The following is a 24,682-nucleotide window of genomic DNA, read 5'->3' as shown; positions in this document are numbered from 1 at the left end:
GGGTAGGGTAAAATATGTTAAAAAATGGAGTTATGTCAAATGTGTGTCACAATTATAATTACAATTAACTTGACTTTAAAATTTGAGGATAAGATAAATGGTTGCACCTATGAAATTAGAAATGAGGATCTTATTCCTAGAGATTACTGTTTGTCAACTATATACACCATTTAGTGACCCTAGAATTTAATGAAGGGGCTTAATCTTTCAAAGTTACAAATTGCTAATTTTATCTAGAAACCAAAACTGGTGCCCCAGAAGTTGGATAAAACAATTTTTCCATTTTGGTTAAAATTACATTAATAGATTATAAAAATACATACTCTGTAACTGATGTTACACTTTCCTGTCCAGCAGGTCCAACTGGATCATCTTTGAATTTATCACTTGGAAGCTGTGGTGGTAAAAACTCCACATCTTTTTTCTTTGGGACCTTGTAATACTTCCAGGTTCTATGATCTTCATCTTCTTCTAAATTTACAGCTGTACCAACATATACTGTAGGCTCCAAAACTTCTGGAAACTGTGCTGGGAAAGAATGAGACAAACCATCTATCCTATCTTCCAATGGTTTAGTAGGTACCAAGGGATCAGGTGTTGGCATTTGATAGAAATGTTGACTCTGAGGAGTTGAAGGGGTTTTAGTTACTGCTTCATCAACCACATCACATGGATGAGGACTAAGAGGTGGTGGCTGAGGGGAGTTTGCAATTTCAGTGCTGTGCATCTGAGGAGTCTTTGCCACATCATTAGTTCGGATGTTTGAGAATCTCACTTGGCTGTCCGGAGCAGAGATCACCAGCCTCTGACTCGCTGAATCTGTTTCCATAGTATCATCACTAATAGATGCACGATGGTGAAAAGGAGTCAAGGGACGTTTCTGTGGCTTTTCACTTTTTTCTTGCTTCTCATTGGCTTTGTGCTTGGGAGCTGCCTGTTGTTGCTGGCCTACAGGCGGTGCCTGCCCCTGTTGTCCAGAATTTCTTGGTTTGAAATTTTTGTGCCTGAAGGAGGAAAGTAAAAAAAAAAAAAAGGCTTAAAAAAAACACCTTAGGGCACTATTACACCTAATGTTATTGCTAAAATTAAAATAATTTTCAGTATAAATCTGGTTTCTAACACAGCTCCTTCCAAATTAAGAGATAGGATTATAAGGATAATTTCACTTCCAAATAAAAGGAAGATGAAGGACTTCATTCAATGACTTGTAATTAAAAGGGATGTTAAATGAGATGTTCATATAAAATAATCTTTTCTTATTTAGCAGCACAGAGAGCTTCTGATAAAAAAATTTTTTTTTCTTTAAACACTTTTTCAAACCAGGCAAATGTTATGGTTAAGTGTAAAATTCATTATAAGTATTCAATGGTATTGCAAAATCAATAATTATGATGTATTGATGATTCTGATCAACTCTATCAAAACTCCAAGTGTGAACAAACTTCAGGCTCTCTGAACTTGAGCCCAGAGATGCTACATTTAAATTAGATCAACCCTAGAATTTAAAGTAGTGACCACTGGGATTTCCCCCAAACAATGATTCAAAGCTTCCTTAGGTTAAAAATGACTAGAGGTGGGGTGGCTAGATGGCACAGTGAGTAGAGCGCAGGCCCCAGAGTCAGAAGGACCCGAGTTCGGTTCTGACCTCAGACACTTAACACCCACCCACCCACACACACACAAAACTAGCCGTGTAACCTTGGGCAAGTTACTTAACCCCAATGGCCCTCCAAAAGGCAAAAACAAATAAATAATGACTAGAGGCCACAAAATACATAATCTATTTATATACTAAACCTACCTTGTATTTCATCAGCAAAATCACCATACTCCTTTGTTCCAAACAACCTCCCTCTCACTCCCCAACCAAATTACTATGTCTTGATGAAGAGTTCCATTATTTGAAGAATGCTAATAATACAAGAATAGATGTATGGGAATGGAGAAACATCAAACTTTTAAATATCTCTAACTGTGGGTTCAGAAGTTGGGAGAAGGAAGAAACTGCAGAGTAAAAAAGTACCCAGCAGAGAGCTCAGGAGATCTGAGCAGCATGCTGCATGTCCTAAACAAAGGAGGTTTAGTTCAGAGAAATTCTGCTGCCAGGTTTCAGGACACCACCAATTCAGAATCGATAGTTATCAAGTAAAACAATTCCAAGCTAAAGCCAAAGGGTGAACCCTCCCCCTTTCTAGGAACCAAAGGAGGAAAGAGAAAACTGGATGACCACTTGGGCAGGTATAGTAGATAGGAGTCTTTCAAACATGGGTTTGTACTAAGTGTGTTAAGTTTGCTGAAGTCCCTAATCTGAAATTTTGTGACTATTTTTCAGTTAGTACCTAAAAGATAATATTATTATATAAGTTTATTATATTTATTATTTAAGTTTATTATATATATTAATAAGTAATATTTTACGTGTAGTTATGATTAAGTCCAAATAATAAAAAAGTTAGGCTACCATTCACATTATAAAACATATAACTGATTATATACATTCTATATATTTCCTATTAAATGAGTTAAAAAATTAAGGTCCAGCTTTTTACCCTTTTATCTTGATAATACTACTTTCAATATTTTACATGTACATAGTAAGGAAGAGAGAGACCTCAAAAACTGCTTATGACATAAATGTATACAATTTTCTTTGCTTATTTCTGGGTTGAACTAGACTGTTTTGGGAAATCACAAAGTGTTTTTAATGATCCCAAGTTACCACTCCCTAAAACACAGGCAAATTTTTTAACATCAACAGTTTTCTGGGGATGCTCTACAGTTTAGTAGTGAAATTCCACAATTTGTAAATGATTAAAGTGGAGGATTTCCCAAAGGATAATGAAGAGGAACAACACAGGTATGAGCAGATAACAACATATAGCCAAAAAAGAACAGCACAGGAGGAGCACCATAAAAGATGAGAGAGATAGCACTGAACCCTCCATGCTCCAAAAAGAGAAGGTTGTGGAGTGAAAGCACAGTAAATCCAATGTATTGCCCATGTGATCCACTGATAGCTACATCATGCTGAAATCTAGAGCAGCACTGGCATGCTGCATATATTTCCTGTGAAGGATTTACAGAAGGAGATGCACAAAAGTTACACAGAAATAAAAAGGCATGGATACACTTATCTACCACCATAGTTTCCACAATGATAGATCACAGATCCAGTCCTTTCAAAGCAATAATCACTAATATAACAAACCAATTAAACCTTGCAACTAAATGTTTAAATGCCAATGCATAAAGTATCATAAGTTTTCACACAATCTAAGCACATATCAATGTCATCTTTAATCATTTCCCCCACTCTAACATATGGCCACTGTTAATACTGATTTCATTTTTTTTTTGGTTCTGCTTTCTTCATTTGACATTATTTCAGAAATATCATTCAAGACTTATGGTCATCATATTTGTCTAACTACAACTGCTAGAATTTCTAATACTACATAAAAATAGCTTAAATGGGTATTTTTATTCTGTATTTTAGCCTCCTTCCTCTTTTTCAGTGTGAACATTTTTAATGTGGCCACTGCAAACTGGCTCCTTGCTTTTTATTGTTGATGCTTTTTTATTCTGTTGAAGAAAAATTTCTGCTTCTTAATGTTTTAAATTCATGCATAAATGTTCCATTTTCCTGCATTTATTATCAAAGCTTTTGTTTATATGTTGTATTATTATGGATCAACATTAAAAAAACCAACTCTTTGCAAGTGTGGTATAAATTCTTGTGATAAATAATTTTTAGCTTCTTCTTATAGCCAGCTAATATTTATTTAGTATTTTTTTACATGTACATCGATTACAACAATTGGTCTTTGCCAGGTCTTAAAATCAATAGTAAGTCTTCCTCATGAGAGGTATTGTCTAATGCCCATTTCTCAGAACTATGGTTTTAATAATCCATTTTAAAATGAAAAGTATATATTCTTCTGGAAAAAGTGCTCTAAGCTAAAGGCTGAACCAATCATAATTTAAAATTCAATAAACTTTAGAAACGTGTGGGGCTGGGGCGGGGATAAATGGTAATATTTGAGTAAATACTACTACTCAAAATAGGATTCACTAAGAAAGCCATGACATTAAGACAAAAGCTTTAGAGTTAAATCCTGACTCTGTCCCTTTTAGCTTGAAACTCTTTAAGGCCTAAAATGTCTATTTTTATATTACATTAGAATCTTCAGGATATGAGACTTGTTGGCTCTTCTGGCTAGTGTTGATTACCACTATGGCTCTCTTAAGATAGCCTAAGAGTATTCCTGAGGTAGAATAATTTTTATAGTTGCTTCTTTAAAGATTCAAAAGAAAAACAACAACATAACTCAATAGAAATACACAGATGTTACTCAACTAATCAATTCTCTGACAATGTTCTATACCTAGATAACAATCAAGTCTCTTTAGTTATTCAAAGTTTCTTAACTTTTAAAATTAAGTGCTCTAAATGTAGTAAACACACACAAATGAGGTATCTAAGTTCATATACATGAGTATATGAATAAAGAGAAACCATTTACTGGACCCTACTGTTCCTAAGATATAAATTCTATAAAGAAATTGAATTCAAACATTTAAGTGTTTACAATACAGAAGCCACTGTTCTAGGTCTTGGAGATAAAAATATTAAAAGGCGATGAGGTCTACCTTTGAGGAAATTACAATCCAATGGGGAGAGGGAAAAAAAGAGAAGGAAATTTCTACAAGTTGCAGCTATGCTGATTTACACAAACAGTAAATGTCAATATATTAAGTTTCTGTATAATGGGGTACACCAAGAATTGTTTTAAATATAATGCAACTTGGTTCTTGACAACAAATGTTTCCAGAGGTACTTAAGGGCACAGAATAGTACAGGGAAAGTATTTATGGGGGAAAGAAAAACTAAAGTGGAAACCCTTGAGAAAGTATAAAGAACCTGATATTCACAACACCTCTTTACCATTTCAACTTTCACCAGTCAATTCTACCAAGAAACAAAATTAGAAGTTAAAAAGAAATGTGTTGTGAAAATGATACTAAATCACATTAGTACAGGAAAAAGAAGATATAATCATATTTAACATTGCTTCTTGTTTATATATAAGAGATGATACTAGAGTTAATTCTTACACACCACTCTCATCATACAGATACAAATTTTGCCTATATCAGATATAAACCACCATTTTGTGATGTGTTATTTTCCGATCAAAAGAAAAGATCCTAGACCTGAAAGTTCCTAAAGTGGCAACCTCTTTACTCACTTCCTTGTTCTGTCCAACATAAAAGAATACTTAGCAACTTTGAATCTACCTTGAACAGCTGCAACTTGTCCTCTGTGTGGCCTCAACAAAATCCCAGGATGCAACTTTGTCTGCAGTTTCTTCTTCACACATACCACTTGATGAAGCAGAATACTTCCTCCTAAAATTTGAAATTGTTTATAAATTACATTATTTTGTACTCTTTAGCTTAAGTTAAATAAATGTTTTAAAAATAAAGAGTCAAAGGGATGGCTAGGTGGCACAGTGAGTAGAGTACTGGTCCTGCAGTCAGGAGGACCTCAGTTCAAATCCAACCTCAGACACTTAAATTAACACTTACTAGCTGTGTAACCTTGGGCAAGTCACTGCCCTGCCTTCCCCGCTCCAAAAAAGAAAATAAATGAATAGTTAAACAGAAAAATAGATAATTAAAACTTTAAAGTCTTATAAACAATTTTCCAACATGCCATTTCAGAACTTAATAGAAATACATACTTGTTCTGTGCTCTGTTCATATTGCATTCTTGCCAAACTCTATCCACCACCTGATTGGCTAGTTTTCTGGGTATTTTCCCACCGTGATGGCTAGTACTATCTGAGTTGAATCCATCAGAAACAGAAGGAAATTTGACCCATTTTTGAGCAGACTGAGCATCAACTGGGGAAAAAAAACAATACAGGATGGAAGGCATAAAGTAAACGAATCTGTTTTAATAGGTTTGTTCTGTTGTTTTTTGTTTTTTTTTAATCAATTGCTCTGACAAAACTGATTGCAGGTACTCAATCCATTCACACAGAAATAAATTTTTAAAAATTTATTTTAAAAGACTGCTTACACATAAAAATTAGCCACAAGAAAAAAAAATCTTAAAAACATATGTTCTAAAAATGAGACAGTATTCAGTATTCCTTAAGGACTTTTTTAAACAGCCAATTAAATATGCAAGTACTTAGGTAGACAGGAGTAACTAGTTATAACAAGGTAGGGGGGGAAAAGATGCATTTTTAAAATGTAAAAATACTGCCACTATAAGCCATATTACTGCAAAGGAGTATACAGAAGCAGTATAGATATATTCTTCATTCATGGAACACAGAGAAATCAGGCAATTTTGTTTTGCAGAAAGCATGGAACTTGGAAATAGTGATTCTCTGTACATTTCCCATTTACTACCATTTGTCTCCAGTGAAAAGTATCTCTCAAATCAGGATATGTAGTGGTAAGCATTATTGTATATTACTAATATAAAAGCTAGGTTTTTCCCATTTTTAATAGCTTCTTCATTCATCTAGTTAATATTGCATAATTAAAAATACAATACCTGCCTTTGTAACTCTGCCCCTCCAAACAACATGACAATAGTATTTTTAAAAAGTATTGAAAAGGGATAGACCTGCCTATAAACTAGAGGAACTAAACTGCTTGTCCTAACTCCTAGCTTAGCATATTTAAGAAAGTTATTTAACAAGCTCTTAGTAGTTGTTTGAGAATGGACCCATACCCAATAGGAGTGATTTTCAGAAATGCTCTAGTTACCCACTCTAGGTCAGTCCTAAAAGCACTACCAAAGGTGGTCTTCATATATGCAAGGAATGATCCTAAACTGTTAATCACCTCCATTCCTAAATGCACTGGCAACCTACATGAAAGTCTTTAAATTAAAGAAAATGGGGTTGTTGTTTTTTTTTTAAGTATTTTAGCTATCTTAATGTATTTGAAATTCTCTGAGTTGATTGTTTCAGAGTTTTGTACTAGTCAAGTAACTCAAGGCTCGAACTGAACATTTCTGGCTTAACTATGAACAATTCTAGCATTTTCTTCACTAACTAGTTTGGGGTTTTCATATATAATGACTAGCAAATGACTAAGGATGAGCAAGAGAGCAAATTCTAACTACTCAGTGCTTTAAAGGGAGGTGTGAAAAACCTTGTACATTTAAATCCTTCTAATGCAAAGATGTTAGATATAGCCTAAACCATCAACAATTAAAGTAATTTCTATTCTCCTCTAATTTGCCTTTAAACTCATTAAAATTCTCCTCATAGCATTAGCTGGAACACATAAACAAAATCTAAACAGTTCTCCAACTAGGGCTAACTGCAAAACAAATCAAAATATATAAAACGTTCACCTTCTTGATTCCTTTGAACACTACAACTGAGAATATGTATACCCATTTTGCAAATTAAGAAACTGAAGTACCAAGTCAATGTCCAAAAAATGGACATCTACTCCATTATGTGTTTTTTTTAATATTTATCAAATATTGTTCTTATTTTGTAATAGCAACTACCAAAACAAGTTTACAGTTAGCATTTTGACCTCAGTAACAAAAATGTAGTAAGTACTTATGTTCTTACATTTTAAAGTGGAAACCAGTAAGGCAAAAACAGTTTTAGAACTTAGTATATCCCTAAGAAGAATATATATATAGTTGAAGTCACCAATCAAAAATCAAATCTATTAAGAGTTAGAAAATAAGTTATTTATAATACCTGTTTGTACTTCCTCAGGAGATGTAGGTGGAGTCAGAGTTACTGAAGACATGGCAGGATCTCTTGTAGAGGCAGGCACTTGGTGGACACCCAAGCAAGTAGTTGAACAATGAGAAGATCCCACGGAGCTAGGAGTAGGAATGTCTGACTGAGGAACTAACACAAAGCATGCTGGATAGATCATTCGCACACCAGCTAAAGGGAGGGAAAAGTCAAGTATTTATTTCAATTGCTAAAGACAAGTTTTATGATTTTTAATGCAACCAAAATCATGTCTTTCTACATGTGAAAATAAATGAAAATGCTAAGAGTAGAACTAGAACAGTGAAATTCAAGTTGGCTATGACAATTAAAATTTTACATATCCAGGTATAAACAGGCAGATCTAAAGAAGACAATAGTGTTTTCTTTATATATGTGTGTATGTAAATATAGATATGGCAAAAACAAAACAAAACAAAAAAACACCACAACCCTCAAGACCATGTCCTCATAACTGCTTTTTTCCTTCATTGTTGTTAGTTTAAATTATAGCCAATATCCAAACAAAAATATTCAAACATGACAAAAAAGTTATTGTAATTACCATAACATCATAGAAGTTAATGGAAACCATAAACTTCTGCTATTATTGTTCAGGTGTTTATTAACTTCAGTGGCCCTCTCAAACTTTTCTGTGTGTTTATCCTGATTGTATTACCATCTCTATTATCATTCACATAGCAGGAGTTAATACATATGCATATTGTCTTTTTGGTTCTAATTTATCTTCCCTCATTTCTTTATATTCCTTGTAATTAATATTTTTTATAGTATAACAATAACATTCTCTTACATTCATATCATTATTTAACTTTTCTCCAGTCATTGGGCACACCATTGCTGTCCAGTTATTTACAACCTTCATGAAGAGAATTTAAAAGGCACTGAGCATGGCAAACATTGAATCATGTCACAAAGAATGAACCTGGTTAACAATCCCCAGAAAGCAGAGGACTGGTTACCTACCATCAGTCATCAATTATTTAGTAAATGCCTATTATGTGCCAAGTACCGTGCTAAGTGCTGGATATCAAGTACAATAGGAGAATTATTTTATAATCAGTTGATTATATGCAGTCAGATAATCAACTAATTTAGAGCAAAATGTCAAAATCACTATAAAAAAAAAGATGAAGTTGAAAAATGATTAATTGAATGTGATTAAAACAGTTCCAACCTGGCCTATTCAAAAAAGGCACTGAGACCAAAATGTGGAAAATGGATATCAGAAGAACAATTAACATGGACCATAACTAATTGCTATAAAAAAAAAAAAAGCTGCCTTCATAAGGAAGCCAAGCATCTAGAAACAGACACAGTCAGTAAACTCTTGATCCCTCTGCCAAGCAGAGAGGCATAGCCAATGGCAACACCAGTTAGAATTTTTAAAAAATTCATTTACAAAAATGTTACAGAAGAGGACGGCAGAATATTAAGGGTTACCTAGTTTCAAAATAATAAAGAAAAGTAAAGGGGAAAAGTCTTCAGAAAATTTGAAGAAGCAATTACAATAGACCCATCTATTTATATTTGAAACTGGAAAAGTGCTTACAAACATACCTGGGGGAGAAGGGGAAGAGATTTGCCAGTTTTTCTGTAGGAATCCATTATCATTACAAACAGTTAAACCACTGCAAATGGATATCTCAGTTTTCAATGTGCTTCTAAGGACTTGGTAATGACACTCAGGATAAATTTGAGAAGAACCAATGGAACACACACCACACCAAGTAGACAAGATACAAATGAAAATCATGCTGAGGAGGGTTTGGGGGGTAAGAACAATTCTAAAAACAGGGATCAATTTTTCCAAGTACTCTCAAAAAGAAGATACTAAATGCTAGTGGGCAGGGGTGGAGAGCATGGAGAAAATAATGGATGATATTAATTAAAAGGCAACTTTGGCAGTAGCATTAACACACTCATATGTCCACTTTCTAACTTCTGTAAAACCTTTGTGAATTAATCTGTGCATGAATTAAGGATACCCTTAAAAAAGAAAGAAAAGGGGAAGAGGCAGCCTTTTTCCAACAATATTCAACAGATCACAACTTCAATCACATAACTGACTGAAATATTAAGAGAATATAAGACTGTACTGTTACTTTGGTGGGTTTTGTTTTTTCCAAAGCATTCAACTTGGTAAAACAAAAGCGCTTAAAGGTTCTCTTCTGTACACATAAGATCATACAACACTGCTAAACAAAGCATCAGAATATCATTGAGCTAAGTTTTCTATAATAAAGCAAGGCATGAAAAAGGGAGATCCATGCTAGCTAAAAGGTATTTGTGCTACCAGAAGCTGTCCTAGTAGAAAGAAAAGGGTGAGGTCTTCTAAAATTTTGTGGATAGCACTGAGATAAGTTCCAGAATAATATCAGGTCTCCTCAAGAAGACCCATAGTCACTTAAAAAATCAGACAAATAATCAACTCAGGAAAAAAAGTCAAATGACCAAATTCATAGAGTTGGATGGGTAATCTATAAATACATGTAGGGGTATTAGGTGCATACTGCAAGAGGAGATATGGAATTGGGCTACACTGGAGAAACTGTAGCATTTTCATATTAATTTCAACTTATCTCCTAACACAAAATCCAAATTAAGACCATTATACTCCTCAGTGATACTATATACAACTGTAAATGCTACTTATACACAAAGAATCAGAACTGCAGGTAATAATAATGATGCATAGTAGGCAAAAGCAGGTTTTAGCTTATCACTAATGATCATTTTACAGTGGAAGTGGTGTAGAAAGTTATACAAAAGAAACAGAATCAGAAAAGATATGGGGTGGTGATGTAGGGAGAGCACAGGATAATTAATCAGCATCTGGAAAACAGTTAAAAAGACTTATGAACAGGTCTCCAAAATGTTGACTAGACCCTCCAAGAAGGACCCTATAACAAAACAAATGCAAGGATAAAAGGTCAATATTTGAGGGTGGACTGTGAGTGCCATGGGAAGGAAGTACCCACCTTGAGGAAATTTAAGATATATTGCAATATTGTTACCTTTAGTCTAATTTATTATTTCTACAAACCCATTTTTGCATCCAAGTGTTACTCAATGAGTCATCACTTAAACTATTACTTTAAGTATATTGACTTTATTATTAAGCATATTTATCATAGTATTTCTGAAGATATGCTCATGTTTCTCTTATTCTTTCATTGTTATGTTACACTGAAACTTTTGGAGAAATTTATGCTTTCAAAACAGTATTTATCCATTGACTGAAGTTAGAAATAACCGAAAGTGGCCCATGTTTCTCTAAAAAAATTTTCTTTAGCATCAATATATAGAGAATGCATACCAACAAGAACTTCTACAGCAGCTAGAGAGTCATCTTCCCAATCCATATCTTCCTGCTTTTCTTCTGATACCTCCTTTAAGCATGATGAAATAGGATAAAATTGTTTCCATTCACCAATCAATTTCTTGGTGGATGAATCAGACATCTTGAATGCTTGTCCTGTTAGAGTGCCATTTAATCCAAATGGACTTAAGATAACTAGAAACACAAAAAGTCTTGTCACTACAATAAGCATTTATTAAACATCTACTAGATGCCAGTATTATACAAGAAAGACAATAACAACAAAAATAATGGTCCCTACAAACTATGAACTCTGCTCTCAAGGAGCTGTATTCCTGAGAGGGAGGAAAGATGAATGTGGAATATAGTATATGAACATTTATGAACATTTAGTCAGGTCCCTTAAGCTTTTAAAAAGTGTCATCACACCAGATTGTTTTGGTCAGCAGTATAACAAATGTCTTGTATGTATATTATTTTAGAAAAAGGAATCGTATAATAACAATTTCAAAAATCCTATAATAGCATTCATCTAACAATAATAACTTCATACCCCATTGACATGCTTTAATATGAAAGGTTAATATTTATGTTCAAGGGCTTTCTGATAATACTTAGCTATGACAAGCTTTCATTCATCAGTAATAGAAGAGAATTACTGAGAGGCTCAGGGGTTGAAGCCTTAGAATTCACAACTAAAAATTTCTGTTCCTAGTAAGGATATTCCTAGGGCATAAATTAACAAAAGAACTGTCCAAACAGGGAAAACAAAATTGAAGAAAACATACCTTGAAAAGGATTATTAGATTGTTGAGCAAGGGTGATGTGCTCTTCACTAAGAAGATATACAGGCTGGTGCTGGTTAATTTCCACACTGGTACAAACATTGCTGTCCCCGTGCAGGAAAAAAGTGAAAGAGCAGGACAAGTGTTCGCTGATTAAAAAAAAAAAAGCGTAAAAGTTAAGTTTTAAAGTGATGTGACTAAAATAAAAGACTAGGGTTTGTTTTTCAAAATATATTTTGATACAACTACCAAATATTTCCTGTTTGTGTAACAGATCCGTTTCCTCTATTTGATGCTAGTCAAGCTTGCTCCTTACCAAGAAATTATGCCATCAATAGCACATTTAAAAAGATTTATCTGAGTGAGTAGGCTACAAAGAGCTATACAGTGTTCAAAGTAAAAATGCCCTAGGATGCAGATAAGTATATCTCTAGAATAAGTGTGCACCACAGTCATATTCCTGGAACAGTCAAATCCAAGAATAAAGGGGTAAACAGGAGAAGGAAAGACAAGGTAAAAAAAGGAGAGAAGTACTTTCTTTTTGCTTTTTGGAGAGGGGAAGGTAGGGCAATTGGGGTCAAGTGACTTGCCCAAGGTCACATGGCTAGTTTTGTGTTAAGTGTTTAAGGCCAGATTTGAACTCTGGTCCTCCTGACTCCAGGGCCGGTGCTCTATTCACTGCGCCACCTAGCCGCCCCTGAAAAGTACTTTCTTTACCCACTCAGTTTTCTACCATTCTTTCTTTTTCCACCTTTTCATTAACATTTTCATTCTTAAAAACAATTCTTCTAAATGCAGCCTACTCACAATTTAGTCACTGTATCATATGCATATTAAATGATTCCTGTACACTTCGACAATGATTTAAAAAGTTAGCAAAGGCTTCAAAAAAGTAGCCAATTTGAACTTCATCAAAATACCGAAGGGTGGCTAGCAGTTGAAGAAAACAGTATTTGTTTGAGTAGATACTGGTGTAACTGAAAGTAATAAAGTCAATTGATTAGTACAGAGGCTATCAATCACAAAGATCCTAAGTCATAAGGAATAGTCATTTCATTTAAGCTAATGCTACATATACTTTAGATAAAAGTGTGAATGGACTGGTCTTCTCTATAAATGGGATATAAGATTTAGGTGGCAGTGAATCCCAATTCAAAAGAAGTCAGTATAGGTCAATTATATACTTGACCCCTTAATTGTCACTGAGTTTGCCCCTTTTCAGGCAGAAGTAAATATTGTAATTACCCATCTTGCAAAAGGATGTCTTTCCTAAGGCACCAATCAGACCATGTCATTCCCCCATTCAATAAACTCCAGTGGCTCCCTACTGCCTTTTAAAAACAAAATCCTCTGGCATCTAAAGCCCTTCATAACTTGGCCTCAACATACCTTTCCAAGCTTATTATATCTCACTTCCCTTAGAGCATTCTGGCTTTCTAGATGTTCTTCACACATAACATTTCATCTACTGTCTTTGCTTTTGCACAGGCTGCTCTACCCCCAAATATGCTTGGAACAAATTTCCCTTCTCATCTCCATGACTCAGAATCTTCAATTTCCTTCAACACTCAATTCTAATACCCCTCTCATGAGACTTTTTTTGATCCATTCAGTTGCTAGTGCCTCTCTGGCCAAATTAGTCTGTATATACTTAAACATGTACATGTTGTCCCCCTTTAGTAGCATGCAAGCTCCTCAGAGGGGCAGACTTACTTGATTTTTGTCTTTGTATTCCTATCACCTAACAGTTCCTGGCACAGAGTCCACAATAAATAAATGCCTGTGGATTCATATTTATATTTGTCTCTTCAGTAATCTAACAGCAGATTTTAAAATTTGGATTGTTTCTATGATTCAGTAAGAACATATCTATCTGCACAGCTCCAAGCGAGGCCAAGTTCCCTACCACTGTTTCAGTAAGCTTCACTCTTAGGCTTTAAATGTCTTCCCAGTAAGGGCTGGTTTGTTTTTGTCTGGTCCAGCCCCCCTCAATATAAAATGTATCACAGCAGGTATTCGATAAATGCTTGTTGATTCTAAACATGCCAAAGAACTGACCAAATTTAAGCCACTAAAAAAAAAGCCCTTAATTTCAAAACAAATGTTGTCTATTTGTATAAAAGAAGAGCTAATCCTGCCTGGGTATCAATATTAAAGTCCCCTTTAAATTATAATGGCTTAATAAACCCCAAAACACCATGGCTCTGGACAGTCAATCATACTCCATTAACTTTAATCCAGTGTCTACTTACATAAAAAAGGACAAAGTTTCCAACATTTCTTTTTCCTTGAGAGGTGAAGATATCTCAGAACTTTTGTGTTTACTAAGTTTCTCCTTTCATTATTTATTTCACTGGCAGTAAACAAATTCTGACATTCCTATTCACTTCACTAATAGGGAGAAAATAATTAAATTTCAGCAGTATTCCTGTGTGTCAACTCTCAGGAATAATGTAATGTATAGAATCTGCTGGTGTAATGTACAGAATCTGGTAAAATTATAAAAATTTTACCTTAACTTATAAACCTATTATATCATCATAATTCTTGAAATATAAGAAAACTATGCAATTCTTAGAATTAAAAAAAAAATCTTGAAATTGTCATCATTTGAATATAGGGATTTTTTTTTACTTCAATTTTTTAAAGCACAATATATTCATTTCCCCCACCAACACCTGAAGGAGAAAAAATAGTGTAAAATACCATCCAGAATACCTGACAACTAGCTATACTAATTACTATAAAACCTGGATATTCATCAAACCTTATTTTTATTTTTTCTATGCCTTTGGATTATCAATACATCTAGCCTTCATGTCTTTTATCATTAAGTTCTGTTTTCTCAGTAGGGCAGGGAAACAGGAATATGCATTACATTTTGTTTCCTAAAATGATGGTAAAGCTAACAGCTGGCAAAGTTTGAATCCTGCCCCAGGCACTCACCCTGTGATCCTATACAAGTCTCTAACCCTCTCTTAGAATTAGTTTCCTCATCTGCAAAATGAGGAAAATAATAGCACCTACCTCATAGGGTTGTTGTAAGGATGAAATAAGATAACACAGGCAAAGTAAAGTATTGTAAACTTTAAAGTACTATATTATTGTAATATATAATATTTACTATATTTATCTATTTATTTAGTTGGGGGAAAGATGGTAGTAGAATTAAGACCATCAACATTTTAATGTTTTAATCACTAAAGATAAATTTACAAAACACTGATATTTCTAATGTGTTTTGTAATGTTCAGGATCTACAGAAGCTCAAGTTTTTTTCTCAAAAAATATTTATGTGAAAACTAAAGGGGACATGTAGGAAACTCAAAGCAAGATGAAGTAGTAATAAAGAACTATGACAACAAATGATAAACTAATCTTTAATTGTGTGTGTGTGGGGGAAGTGCTGAAGACAAAATAAAGCATTGTCTTGAAAGGCTGTATTGTTTTGAAACATTAGCCTTCTTACAAATTTATCAAAGAGAGTTACTTTTAAATGGCATTAGTAGCTCCCTAAATACACAAAAATACAAAAGAAATGAGAATTGAGAGATCATTAAGCAAAATAAAATCAAGAAAAAAATAAAAGAGATAAAAAATAACCAATTTTTAAATTCATACCTACAGGCACCTGTTTGGTTATTTTTAAACATCAAAAAAGTGTCTACTACAACCAAATGATTAAGAACTGTCTTCTCTATAACATATTATTTTTAAAAATCTGAATTGCAAATTATAGCAAACACTTCCAAGTAAAAGCAACCTAAAACAAATACTCCAAGTTCTTATATCTTAAAAGACAACGGGAATAAATAAATTTATTTTCCTTGACTATGGACATCTGTTACAAGGGTATTTAAGCATAGTTTTATTTTTCTTCAGGAGAAAACAGGTAGGAGGGAAAGGAAATAAATGCTTGTTAACTGAAAAAGAAAATTTTAAGACAAAGGCTAAGGGAACAGAATTTTACATATATTCCTCCCTTAATCAAGGAAATATACTTAAACTAACATGTTAAGACATGTTAATAAATTTTCCAAAGAAAAATTTAACAAATCATCATTTAGCTCTTTTCTGACTACAATGAAAATTGTAGTACAAAATGTACAAAAATTAAGTGTCTTAATTAATTAAATGTCTTAGTTGTCAAATGAAGTCTTATTGTTCTATGAAAAGACCATTCCCTTTCCTCAGATACTCCTCCTTTCACTCTCATAAAATGACCGTTTGTATTTTTAAGGCAGAAATAAGAATATAGCTTTCTGATGTAAAGTGCTAAATTTGTCTCCTAGAAGTCTCTGTAGCAGCCCAATATTCCAAAGAGACAATCACGTGATCACTGCTCTTAGCTCCTGCTGTTTATCCTGCACTGTCCTACTTACAGCAGCTTTCAATTCCAGCTGTCTACAGTAGAAGAAAAATATCACTGGTTATATACTGTTAGCACATGTTCTTAATACAGTCTCATTAGCACTGTTAAAAAAAAGTTTTAAAAAATAAAACCATTTTTTGTGCAAAGTATGAGAACATTTTTACATGTAAAATCATGAAAAATGGCTTCAATTTCTGAATATTAAATATAGAAAATCAAATGCAGTATTATAATTTAAAAATTAATTATCATTACCATTACCTTTAATTCCATATGGCAAAAAAACCCCACCAATAAATAGTAGCATAAAGCACTACACTTTGAATTCAGAGGGGCTTTTATTTTGAGGGACTATTCAGGACTTCACAGAACATTTTTATTTTTAAGACATTTTATTCACAAAATAATTAGGCACCTATCATATCATGAAGGTGTGAACAATGCAAAAAAAAAATAAACTCCTGCTTTCTAGGAACTTAGAACCCAACATACATACAACAAATATGGATGGGGTACATAGCATTTTGGAAATGAGGAAAACAGAGACCACTTTCTTCTTAGCGTAGAATGAAATACTCCCTATTTAAATATTAGAACTGTGCAAACTAAATAGATGAAAACATGCCTACAGAATACTCAAGTCATATATATTTTTTTTCATTCTGCCACAGCTGATCTCTTCTTAGCATTACTGTTTTGATTATCTAAGTTTTAAGGAAAGATAGTATCAAATGGGATAATATAGTAAAAGTGCTTTGCAAACCTCAAAATACTATATATTAGCTATTATTACTGGGAACTCAGTCAAATCTCTTAGCTTTTCTGTCCTCTAAGTCACAATTACTCTAAAGAAATGCTAAGCTACAACCTATCGGGGCAGGGGAAGAGTGAGAAGGGAAGTTTACTTCCTTAGGTAGCCCTGCCTTTATTGTAAACTTTCAAGAATAGATTGCTAATATTACTATTAAAGTAACAAGAATACACTTTTAGATGTAAATATTGGCAATATATTCCCAAGAAATATAAAAGCTATGTCTATCCAGATAAGGCTTAACAGTTTTATAATCTATGGACCTTTTGTACACCTTCTAGAACCTATTATTTGAGCAATACAATGAAGAATATATAGAAATAACATTGTTATTCTGACCTACAATTGCAAGAATTGGAGTTTTATTATCTCCTATCACTTGAAAGTGCACATTGCAAGTGATTTTTGATAGGGTACAATCTATTTTCAGTTTTTCATGCCCTACAGCTTTGTCTATGTTCCAATAGCTATGTAGATGTTTTTAAAATTTCCACTCTGAAGACTGCAGTCAGCTTTTTTTTTTTTTTAATTAATGAGCCAACTACAGTTTTTGTGGAAATTAAAAACTTGTTCTCAATTCATTTATATTTACTAGGAGTGAACTTTGTTCAGTCAAAGCATAGCTAAAAACAGAAAGAGGAGAATAATTTTTAACAATTAAGTTATCTCAAGAAAATGCCTGGAAAGGAAGAAATGGAATTCAAATTCCTAAGGAATTTAGCACTACAGACAACTAGGAATCGTATTTACATATTGTACGCTATTTTGAGTCAATATAAAAAGGATCTGTGATTCTGATACTGTCAGAACATAGTCAATCAATGCAGAATGCAGACCAGTTTATGACCTACTCAGAGTAACTTAGAAATTTGCTCGTGGTTATTACAAAGTTATTAAGTGATAGATGTTAAATATGAAGCCATATATTCCTGACTCAAAGTCCAGAATTGCAGACGCTATGCTACAGTAGTTTTTGTTCATCAAAAGAAAATTACTGAATACAAAATTAATATACAGTCTACTGGCACTAAGAGGGATACAAGTGGCTCCAGTCTAGAACAGATAAACATGGGAAGCAAGAAGAAAGCTGTGGAAACAACAGGAACTATAACCCCAATCTAAATAGTCCATTGCTAACAAAAATGGGTCTTTGCTAGGCAATCTGGGACATTGCTGTGGCTGTCCTCTCCACATTGCTGTCTAAAGGACACAGTAACTGATTCATTTGGCTTATGACAGAAGGGGCAACAAAAGGCAGTAATTGTCATCATCTTCTACTTGTCAAAACTCAAGTTAGGTTAGTGGAATGAAATTCTGCCTGCAGGTGTTGCTACCTCCAATAGATCCCTATATTTAAAGGGGAAATAATTAGGACTATAGTCAGACTTGATTTCTTTAAAACTCCATTTCAATAACTGGCTTTCAGGAGTTTTCCCTGACATTTAGTGGTTTTTACACACATAAACATAACAGTTTCATTTTGTAGGGAAAAAAATTCCATAAAGACACTTTTTTCTTTAAATAAAAGTGGGGGAGGGGGAAATTCCCATTCTTTCTTGCCCACAATACTGAAATATCTCATAATTCATTACAGACTGAATAATTTGTCACCTTTTTAATAGGGTCAGACTTAAAGATTGTATTCAACTGGGCCTCTGACCCAATCTTTATTGTTTTACACCGGGCAGGGATTCACCTCATCTTTCATGAGTCACCAACCTATAGTGCCTCTTCAAGTTGAGGTCAAAGATCAACAGCTTTTTACTTCAGAGTACAAATTCCAAAAACAGATTTAACAAAAGAACATTATATTTTTATATTTATTTAATAGAAAAATAAATTATAATCCTCCCTCTCTGATTGAGGAAGAAGAGTAAAATGAAATAATTTCTGAGAAGATAATGTTTTCTGTACCTTTTGGGGAAGTTTAAACAGCTGATGAAGATGCAAAACTCATGTATCAACACATACTACTAACCTATTAGAGGGCATGTATCTAAAACTTGACCTTAATCTTTTTCTACCATAAATATCTTCCTAGATGTATTAGGAATTTAGGAGTATACAAGCTTAACATGTAGTGTAGACTCAACTATTTTTCTGCAATGAATTCCACATGGATATCAATGAACTAAACAAACACTTGTAATAATTCTCTATGGGAACCATGGTCCAAAAAATAACACTGGAAGTAACCAGACAGTTATTAATAAAATAGCTAAAGAATACCTCATCTACTAATGTTTCTTCCTCCTTCCCATATAAAGTTTGATAAAATACCTCTCCATGAAAAGCAGAAAGTCCTACAACTAAAATGAACAGAATATGTATTTCTTTATTAAATCTATTCAACAGGGTTGGGGGTGGTAGTCATGTGAGCAACAAGATGGTGAACTAGATATTTTCTCCAATTCCTATGACTGCTTAAACCTCCCCAAAACAGAAATTATGCAGCAAAGATAAAGCAACTTCAGTTATTTCCATAGCCTAGGACACCAAGAATCCAAAAAAAGTTGGAAAAAACCAAACCAACCCAAAATCCAGGAACTGATGCTCAATGGCCTTGAGTTCACTCAGGACAACACCCTCTTCTCCCCCCACTCACAACTCTGCAGTAGCAGAACCAAGGACATAACATAGGCATACATCAAACATAAAAACCCATCCTTACACCGTAGTCCCTACACTCCCTCTTTTCAGTGCTGTAAAGACCCTGACTCCAGGATACGGAAGTTTTCTTGGGCCTCAACAATCAGCATGGCCAAAGTCCTCCTGGAGTAAAGCCTACTAGAGACTGCAAGCTGGAAGTACCAATGCTCTGAACCACCAGTGACAAGGAAAGCAGGCTCTGAACTGCAGGTGCCTGGCCAAACAACAAAGGAAAAGAGAGAATGGGACAGGTAACCAGAACAGGACACTGCATGTGGAAGGCTGTGCAGCACTTCATCAAGCCTGAGGAAAGAGGACAGGATTCAGCTTGGGTCAGTTCTGATCACCCAAAAGCTGGAGTAGAGAAGAGACCTAGGCTGGTGATCCATGAATTGCCCAGTGTGTGAAGACTGAAATGCTTTGAGATCTAGCCCTTAAGGAAATCTTAATCAGAGGGGAAGGAGTCAGAAGCTAGTAATAAGAAAAATGGTTGGGGGAGGGGGGGGGAAGGGAGAACTCAAAGTACCAAAGTTTCCAGGAAAATCAATTCAATTAATATTTATTACCTACCATATGCAAGGCACTACTCTAAGTGGATTGCTAAAGTACCTTTATCATCTTGTTTAGTCCCTTGCTGCAGAAGTAGGTAAAATAATATAATAGTAATAGCTAGCATTTATATAGTTTTGAAGTTTGAAAGCACTTTACAAATATGTCATTTTATCCTCACAATAACCTTGGAGGTAGGTGCTGTTCTTAACTCCATTTCACATATGAGGAAACTGAGACAGATGAAAGGTTAAGTAATTTGCCCAAAGTCCAAAAGCTAATATCTCAGGTTGGATGTGAATGCAGGTCTTATTGACTTCAGGTCTGAAACTTTTATCTACTTTGCCACCTAAGATTTAAGTTTCTAATCAACTTCCAAAGATCATTTTAGATAGCATCCTACCACCTTGTTTGGTAGGCTATTCTAAAAGTTAAATGTGCTGAAGTTGAAAATTTTTTTTTAAAGCAATCAGGGTTAAGGAACTTGCTCAAGGTTACACGGCCAGTTATTTTTGTGTGGGTGCCAAGTATCTGAGGCCGGAACTGATCCCAGGTCTCCCGACACTGGGGCCAGCACTCTTACTCACTGCGCTACCTGGCTGCCCCTGAAGTTGAATTTTTAAAAAAGATATAAATTTAATATTTATCACAGAAATTTAGAGTCATTTCCCCCTGCTCATTTCTCTGCCTACTTAGTCATATGACAGTTATTAGTAGGAGATGGGGAACCCAATGAGGGTAGCTAAGTGGCCCAGTAAATAAATCACTAGGCCTGAAGTCAGGAAAACCTGAGTTCAAATCCAGTTTACTAGTCCTAAGACCCTGGGAGAGTCACTTAACTCTCTTTGCCTCAGTTTCCTCATCTGTAAAATGAGGTGGAGAAGCAAATGGCAAACCACTCCCATATCACTGCCAAGAAAACCCCAAATGTGGTCATAAAAAGTCAGACACAACTGAACATCAAGAGTAAGGGGAACCCACAGTTCTAGATGGGGCTGTTTGTTATAATGTACATTTGATTGGGTTTGTACTCAGATTTCATTTCACAATTGCTAAAATGTGTTTGAGCTTTAAGCTATAATATTTGTTGTCATAATTGCTAGGTTGAGGTTCACCAAGTAAAAAAAAGGGCATGGATTTACATTACAAAAGTGTCTACAATGTAGTAGTGACATTCATTGACAGCCAACATAACTTCATTTAGAGACATTTTTAAGGCGAAAAGTTTTTTTTTAAAAGGGTTTAAGTACAGCTAACAGCCGTCGGGTTCCTTTAAATCCTCTTCTAGCCCTGGCCATACAGAGATTTATCTTTTAAGTTCTTGTTCAATTCTTGGCCCCCATTTAAGTTGGGAGGCTGTGACCTTGAAGCTGCCTAGAAGAGAGACCAGAAGATCCAAAAGAGTTCACCAGAAGTCGACACAAGCATTTTTAAATGCCAAACTCTTTCCCTTTTCCCTTGCTGTCATCTCTGCTGAAGTGAATAAAGATTAGAGCTCTTAGGATAGTCCAGAAAAGAATGCATGCTGTTTGCCTGGACACCGTGGGCTTATACTGATGTAACTAGTTGATTTGGAACACTGGAATTCCATTTTTTCCTGTCTTGTGTTCTCCCCACCTGTTTGCTTGTAAGGACAGTCATGCCCCAGAAAAGTTCCTTCAGTTACATAAAATTCTGTGAAATGACATCATTGCCCCATTCATAATTCTTGTCTTGTTAGGGTTCTTCCACTTGGTAGACTGAACTTTCAGAGCTCTTGGTTTTGAAAAGTGGAAGGATCTCAATTTTGAATATTGTCATGTTTTCACCATTTTATTTTGGGCTTTTTTTTCTGTTTGTTTTTTTAAAATAAAGCTATATAAAGCTTGTGGATTAAACAGAATAAATTTCTAAATTAAAAAAAAGATTAAGGGGAACCCAAAAAGTATAACGTTTTTTCTTTTCTCATAATATTTGAATCCCAATAATTGAGTATAATTTTTCTTTGGTCAATTAAGTTTCTCACAAGCTACCTAGCCAGTTTTAATAATTAATAAGAAATTTAGAAAAGAAATGCATTACACTTTTGTCTCAAAATGGTCTGAATATATAATTACAGTATATAGTATAGTGTATACTATACTACAATAGTTAAACATATAGCATAGTTAAAATAAATCAACAGATTCATGTACCCTTCCTATGATACTCCAAAGAGATCTCTATCTCAAATTCTTTTGTACATCCATCTACATAAACTTACCACGCCAAGTAGTATTATAAAATTTACTTAAATTTTTTTTTTTGCTTTTTGGAAGGTATAGGGTTAAGTGACTTGCCCAAGGTCACACAGCTAGTTTTTGTGTTAAGTGTCTGAGGCTAGATTTGAACTCACGTCCTCCTGATTCTAGGGCCAGTGCTCTATTCACTGTAACACCTAGCCGCCCCAAATTTACTTAACTGTAACCTCAACTTGGCAAAAAATTGGAAATTGAGAGGATGTCCATCAATTGGCGGAATGGCTGAACAAGCTGTGGCATATGAATTTAATGGTATTCTTATTGTTCTATAAGAAATAAAGAGCAGACAGATTTCAAAAAAACTTAAGACTTACATGAATTGATACTGAGTGAAGTTACTATTTCTCTTGGACTGGTAACTCTTCTTCATTAAATATAGCCAAAGAGTTGTCAAGTTCTGTTTACTTGAACATCCCCAAATTTTCCTATCCCTTCCCCCACATTTAAAACCACCAAACTGTTTCAGACCCTTCCCATCTCTTGTCCGGACTACTCTAATGAATTAAACTCGTCTATCTTTAGTTTCTCCATTTTCTAAGATGCTTTTCACAAAGTGCCAGAATAATTTTCCTAATGAAGATGTTTGACTTCACTTAAAAATCAAATACTGAATGGTTTTCTAATCCTACTGCCTTCACTACAATATAAGCCTTCACTACACCTGCCTAGAAATCTCAATAGCCTCCTAATAGGTCTTTCCTTTTCTTTTTGCCCTCCAATCCATCCTTCTCATTTTCCCCTCCCCAACCAATTTTAATGACTCCCTATTGCTGGAATCTCATATTCTATCACTTGTCAAATGAGAGAGACATGTGAGCTAGATGATAATAGTTAATACAAATTTGCAGGTAGGGACTAGCCCTGCAAACTTATGTGTTAAGAAAAACTCCTACAACTGCAGTTTAGCACCTTCTCTTCAATATAAGGTTTTGGAGAGGACCCAGAACATTGAGAGGTTAAGTGATTTTCCCCGGGACACAAAGCCAATATGTTAGAATTATATAAAAGAATGAGCTATGTTGGAGAGGAATAGGGTTCCCCCACATACACACTTAAAGTCTTCTAGCAAGAACTAGATTACTTGTCTGGTAAAGGAGATTTTTGAGCAGTCATGTGTTGTACTAGACTTCCAAAGTCCCTTCTAATGTTGAGATTTTGTGATTTAGAGTACAATTCAAAATCTTGTACCTAGCAATCAAAGCCTACAATTTAGTATGGTCCTACCTTTTCAAGTCATCCCCTATTGTTCGACTTCACACAGGGTATGTTCCTGCCTTTGTCCCCATGACTAGAATGTCCATCCTTACCTACTGGTGAATTCCTACTTATTATTCAAGGCTCAAGTCACATACTACTTTCCTTCTTTTTATTTTTCAAGGTCTAAATCAAATGTCACCTCTTCCATAAAGTTTTCGATGGTCTTCATGTTGGTAACATCTCATAGCATTATAATACTATCTTTAATAGTTGTATAGTATATCTTAACCTTTCCATATCATTATAAGCTTTTTGAAGGCACCACTCCCACAATTAACCTCTAACTGAGCTCAGTGCTCTAAACAGTACTTCATCCTATTCTTGTCTCACACTACGCTTTACACATCCCAGGAAAATTAGAATACTAGCTTTTCCCCTCTGATTGAATTTTCTGCTCTCCTATATCTAAGCATTTACATAGAATACTCCCCATGTTTTCTTGTTGTTAGTCATGTCCTACTGTGACTCCATTTGGGGTTTTCTTGGCAAAGATACTAGAGTGGTTTACCATTTCTTTCTCCAGCTCATTTTACAGATGGAAAAACTGAGGCAAATAGGAATAAGTGATTTGCCTGGGGTCACACAGCTAATAAGTGTCTGAGGCCAGATTTGCACTCAGCAAGATGAGTCTTCCTGATTCCAGACCTAGCACTCTATGCTCTGCTCCACCTAGCTGTCCACAACTGCCCATATATGGGGTGTATTCCCTACATGGCTGTCTATAGAAATTCTTTTATTCCTTCTCAATGAAATTCAGATACTATCTTAAATCATTATGGTACAGCAGAAAGTTAGATTTGGAGTCAGAGGACCTGAATGAATGAATAACTTTATAACATTCCTTTTGTGCAATCTTGGCATTGTCACCTAA

At 34.6% G+C, this 24,682-nt stretch overlaps 1 protein-coding gene across 1 annotated transcript in view; it reads right to left on the bottom strand.

The window, feature by feature from the left end:
* MED13 (mediator complex subunit 13) overlaps positions 1-24,682 on the bottom strand; it is a 96,330-nt gene that overhangs the window by 58,688 nt on the left and 12,960 nt on the right. Inside the window, exons 4-9 of the mRNA XM_069078201.1 lie at positions 11,898-12,043; positions 11,107-11,304; positions 7,746-7,940; positions 5,745-5,907; positions 5,299-5,409; positions 324-1,004 (exon numbers count right to left, since the gene is read on the bottom strand). Coding sequence (XP_068934302.1) covers positions 324-1,004; positions 5,299-5,409; positions 5,745-5,907; positions 7,746-7,940; positions 11,107-11,304; positions 11,898-12,043 — 1,494 coding nt within the window. The remainder of the gene's footprint in view (positions 1-323; positions 1,005-5,298; positions 5,410-5,744; positions 5,908-7,745; positions 7,941-11,106; positions 11,305-11,897; positions 12,044-24,682) is intronic.

This window comes from Petaurus breviceps, unplaced genomic scaffold (assembly GCF_028583685.1).
Source record: "Petaurus breviceps papuanus isolate PSGF00001 unplaced genomic scaffold, PetGlider_PUasm1.0 91023, whole genome shotgun sequence".
NCBI classification, from domain to species: Eukaryota; Metazoa; Chordata; class Mammalia; order Diprotodontia; family Petauridae; genus Petaurus; species Petaurus breviceps.
The sequence above is the reverse complement of the archived record's forward strand: the minus strand, read 5'-3'. Positions and strand labels throughout refer to the sequence as shown.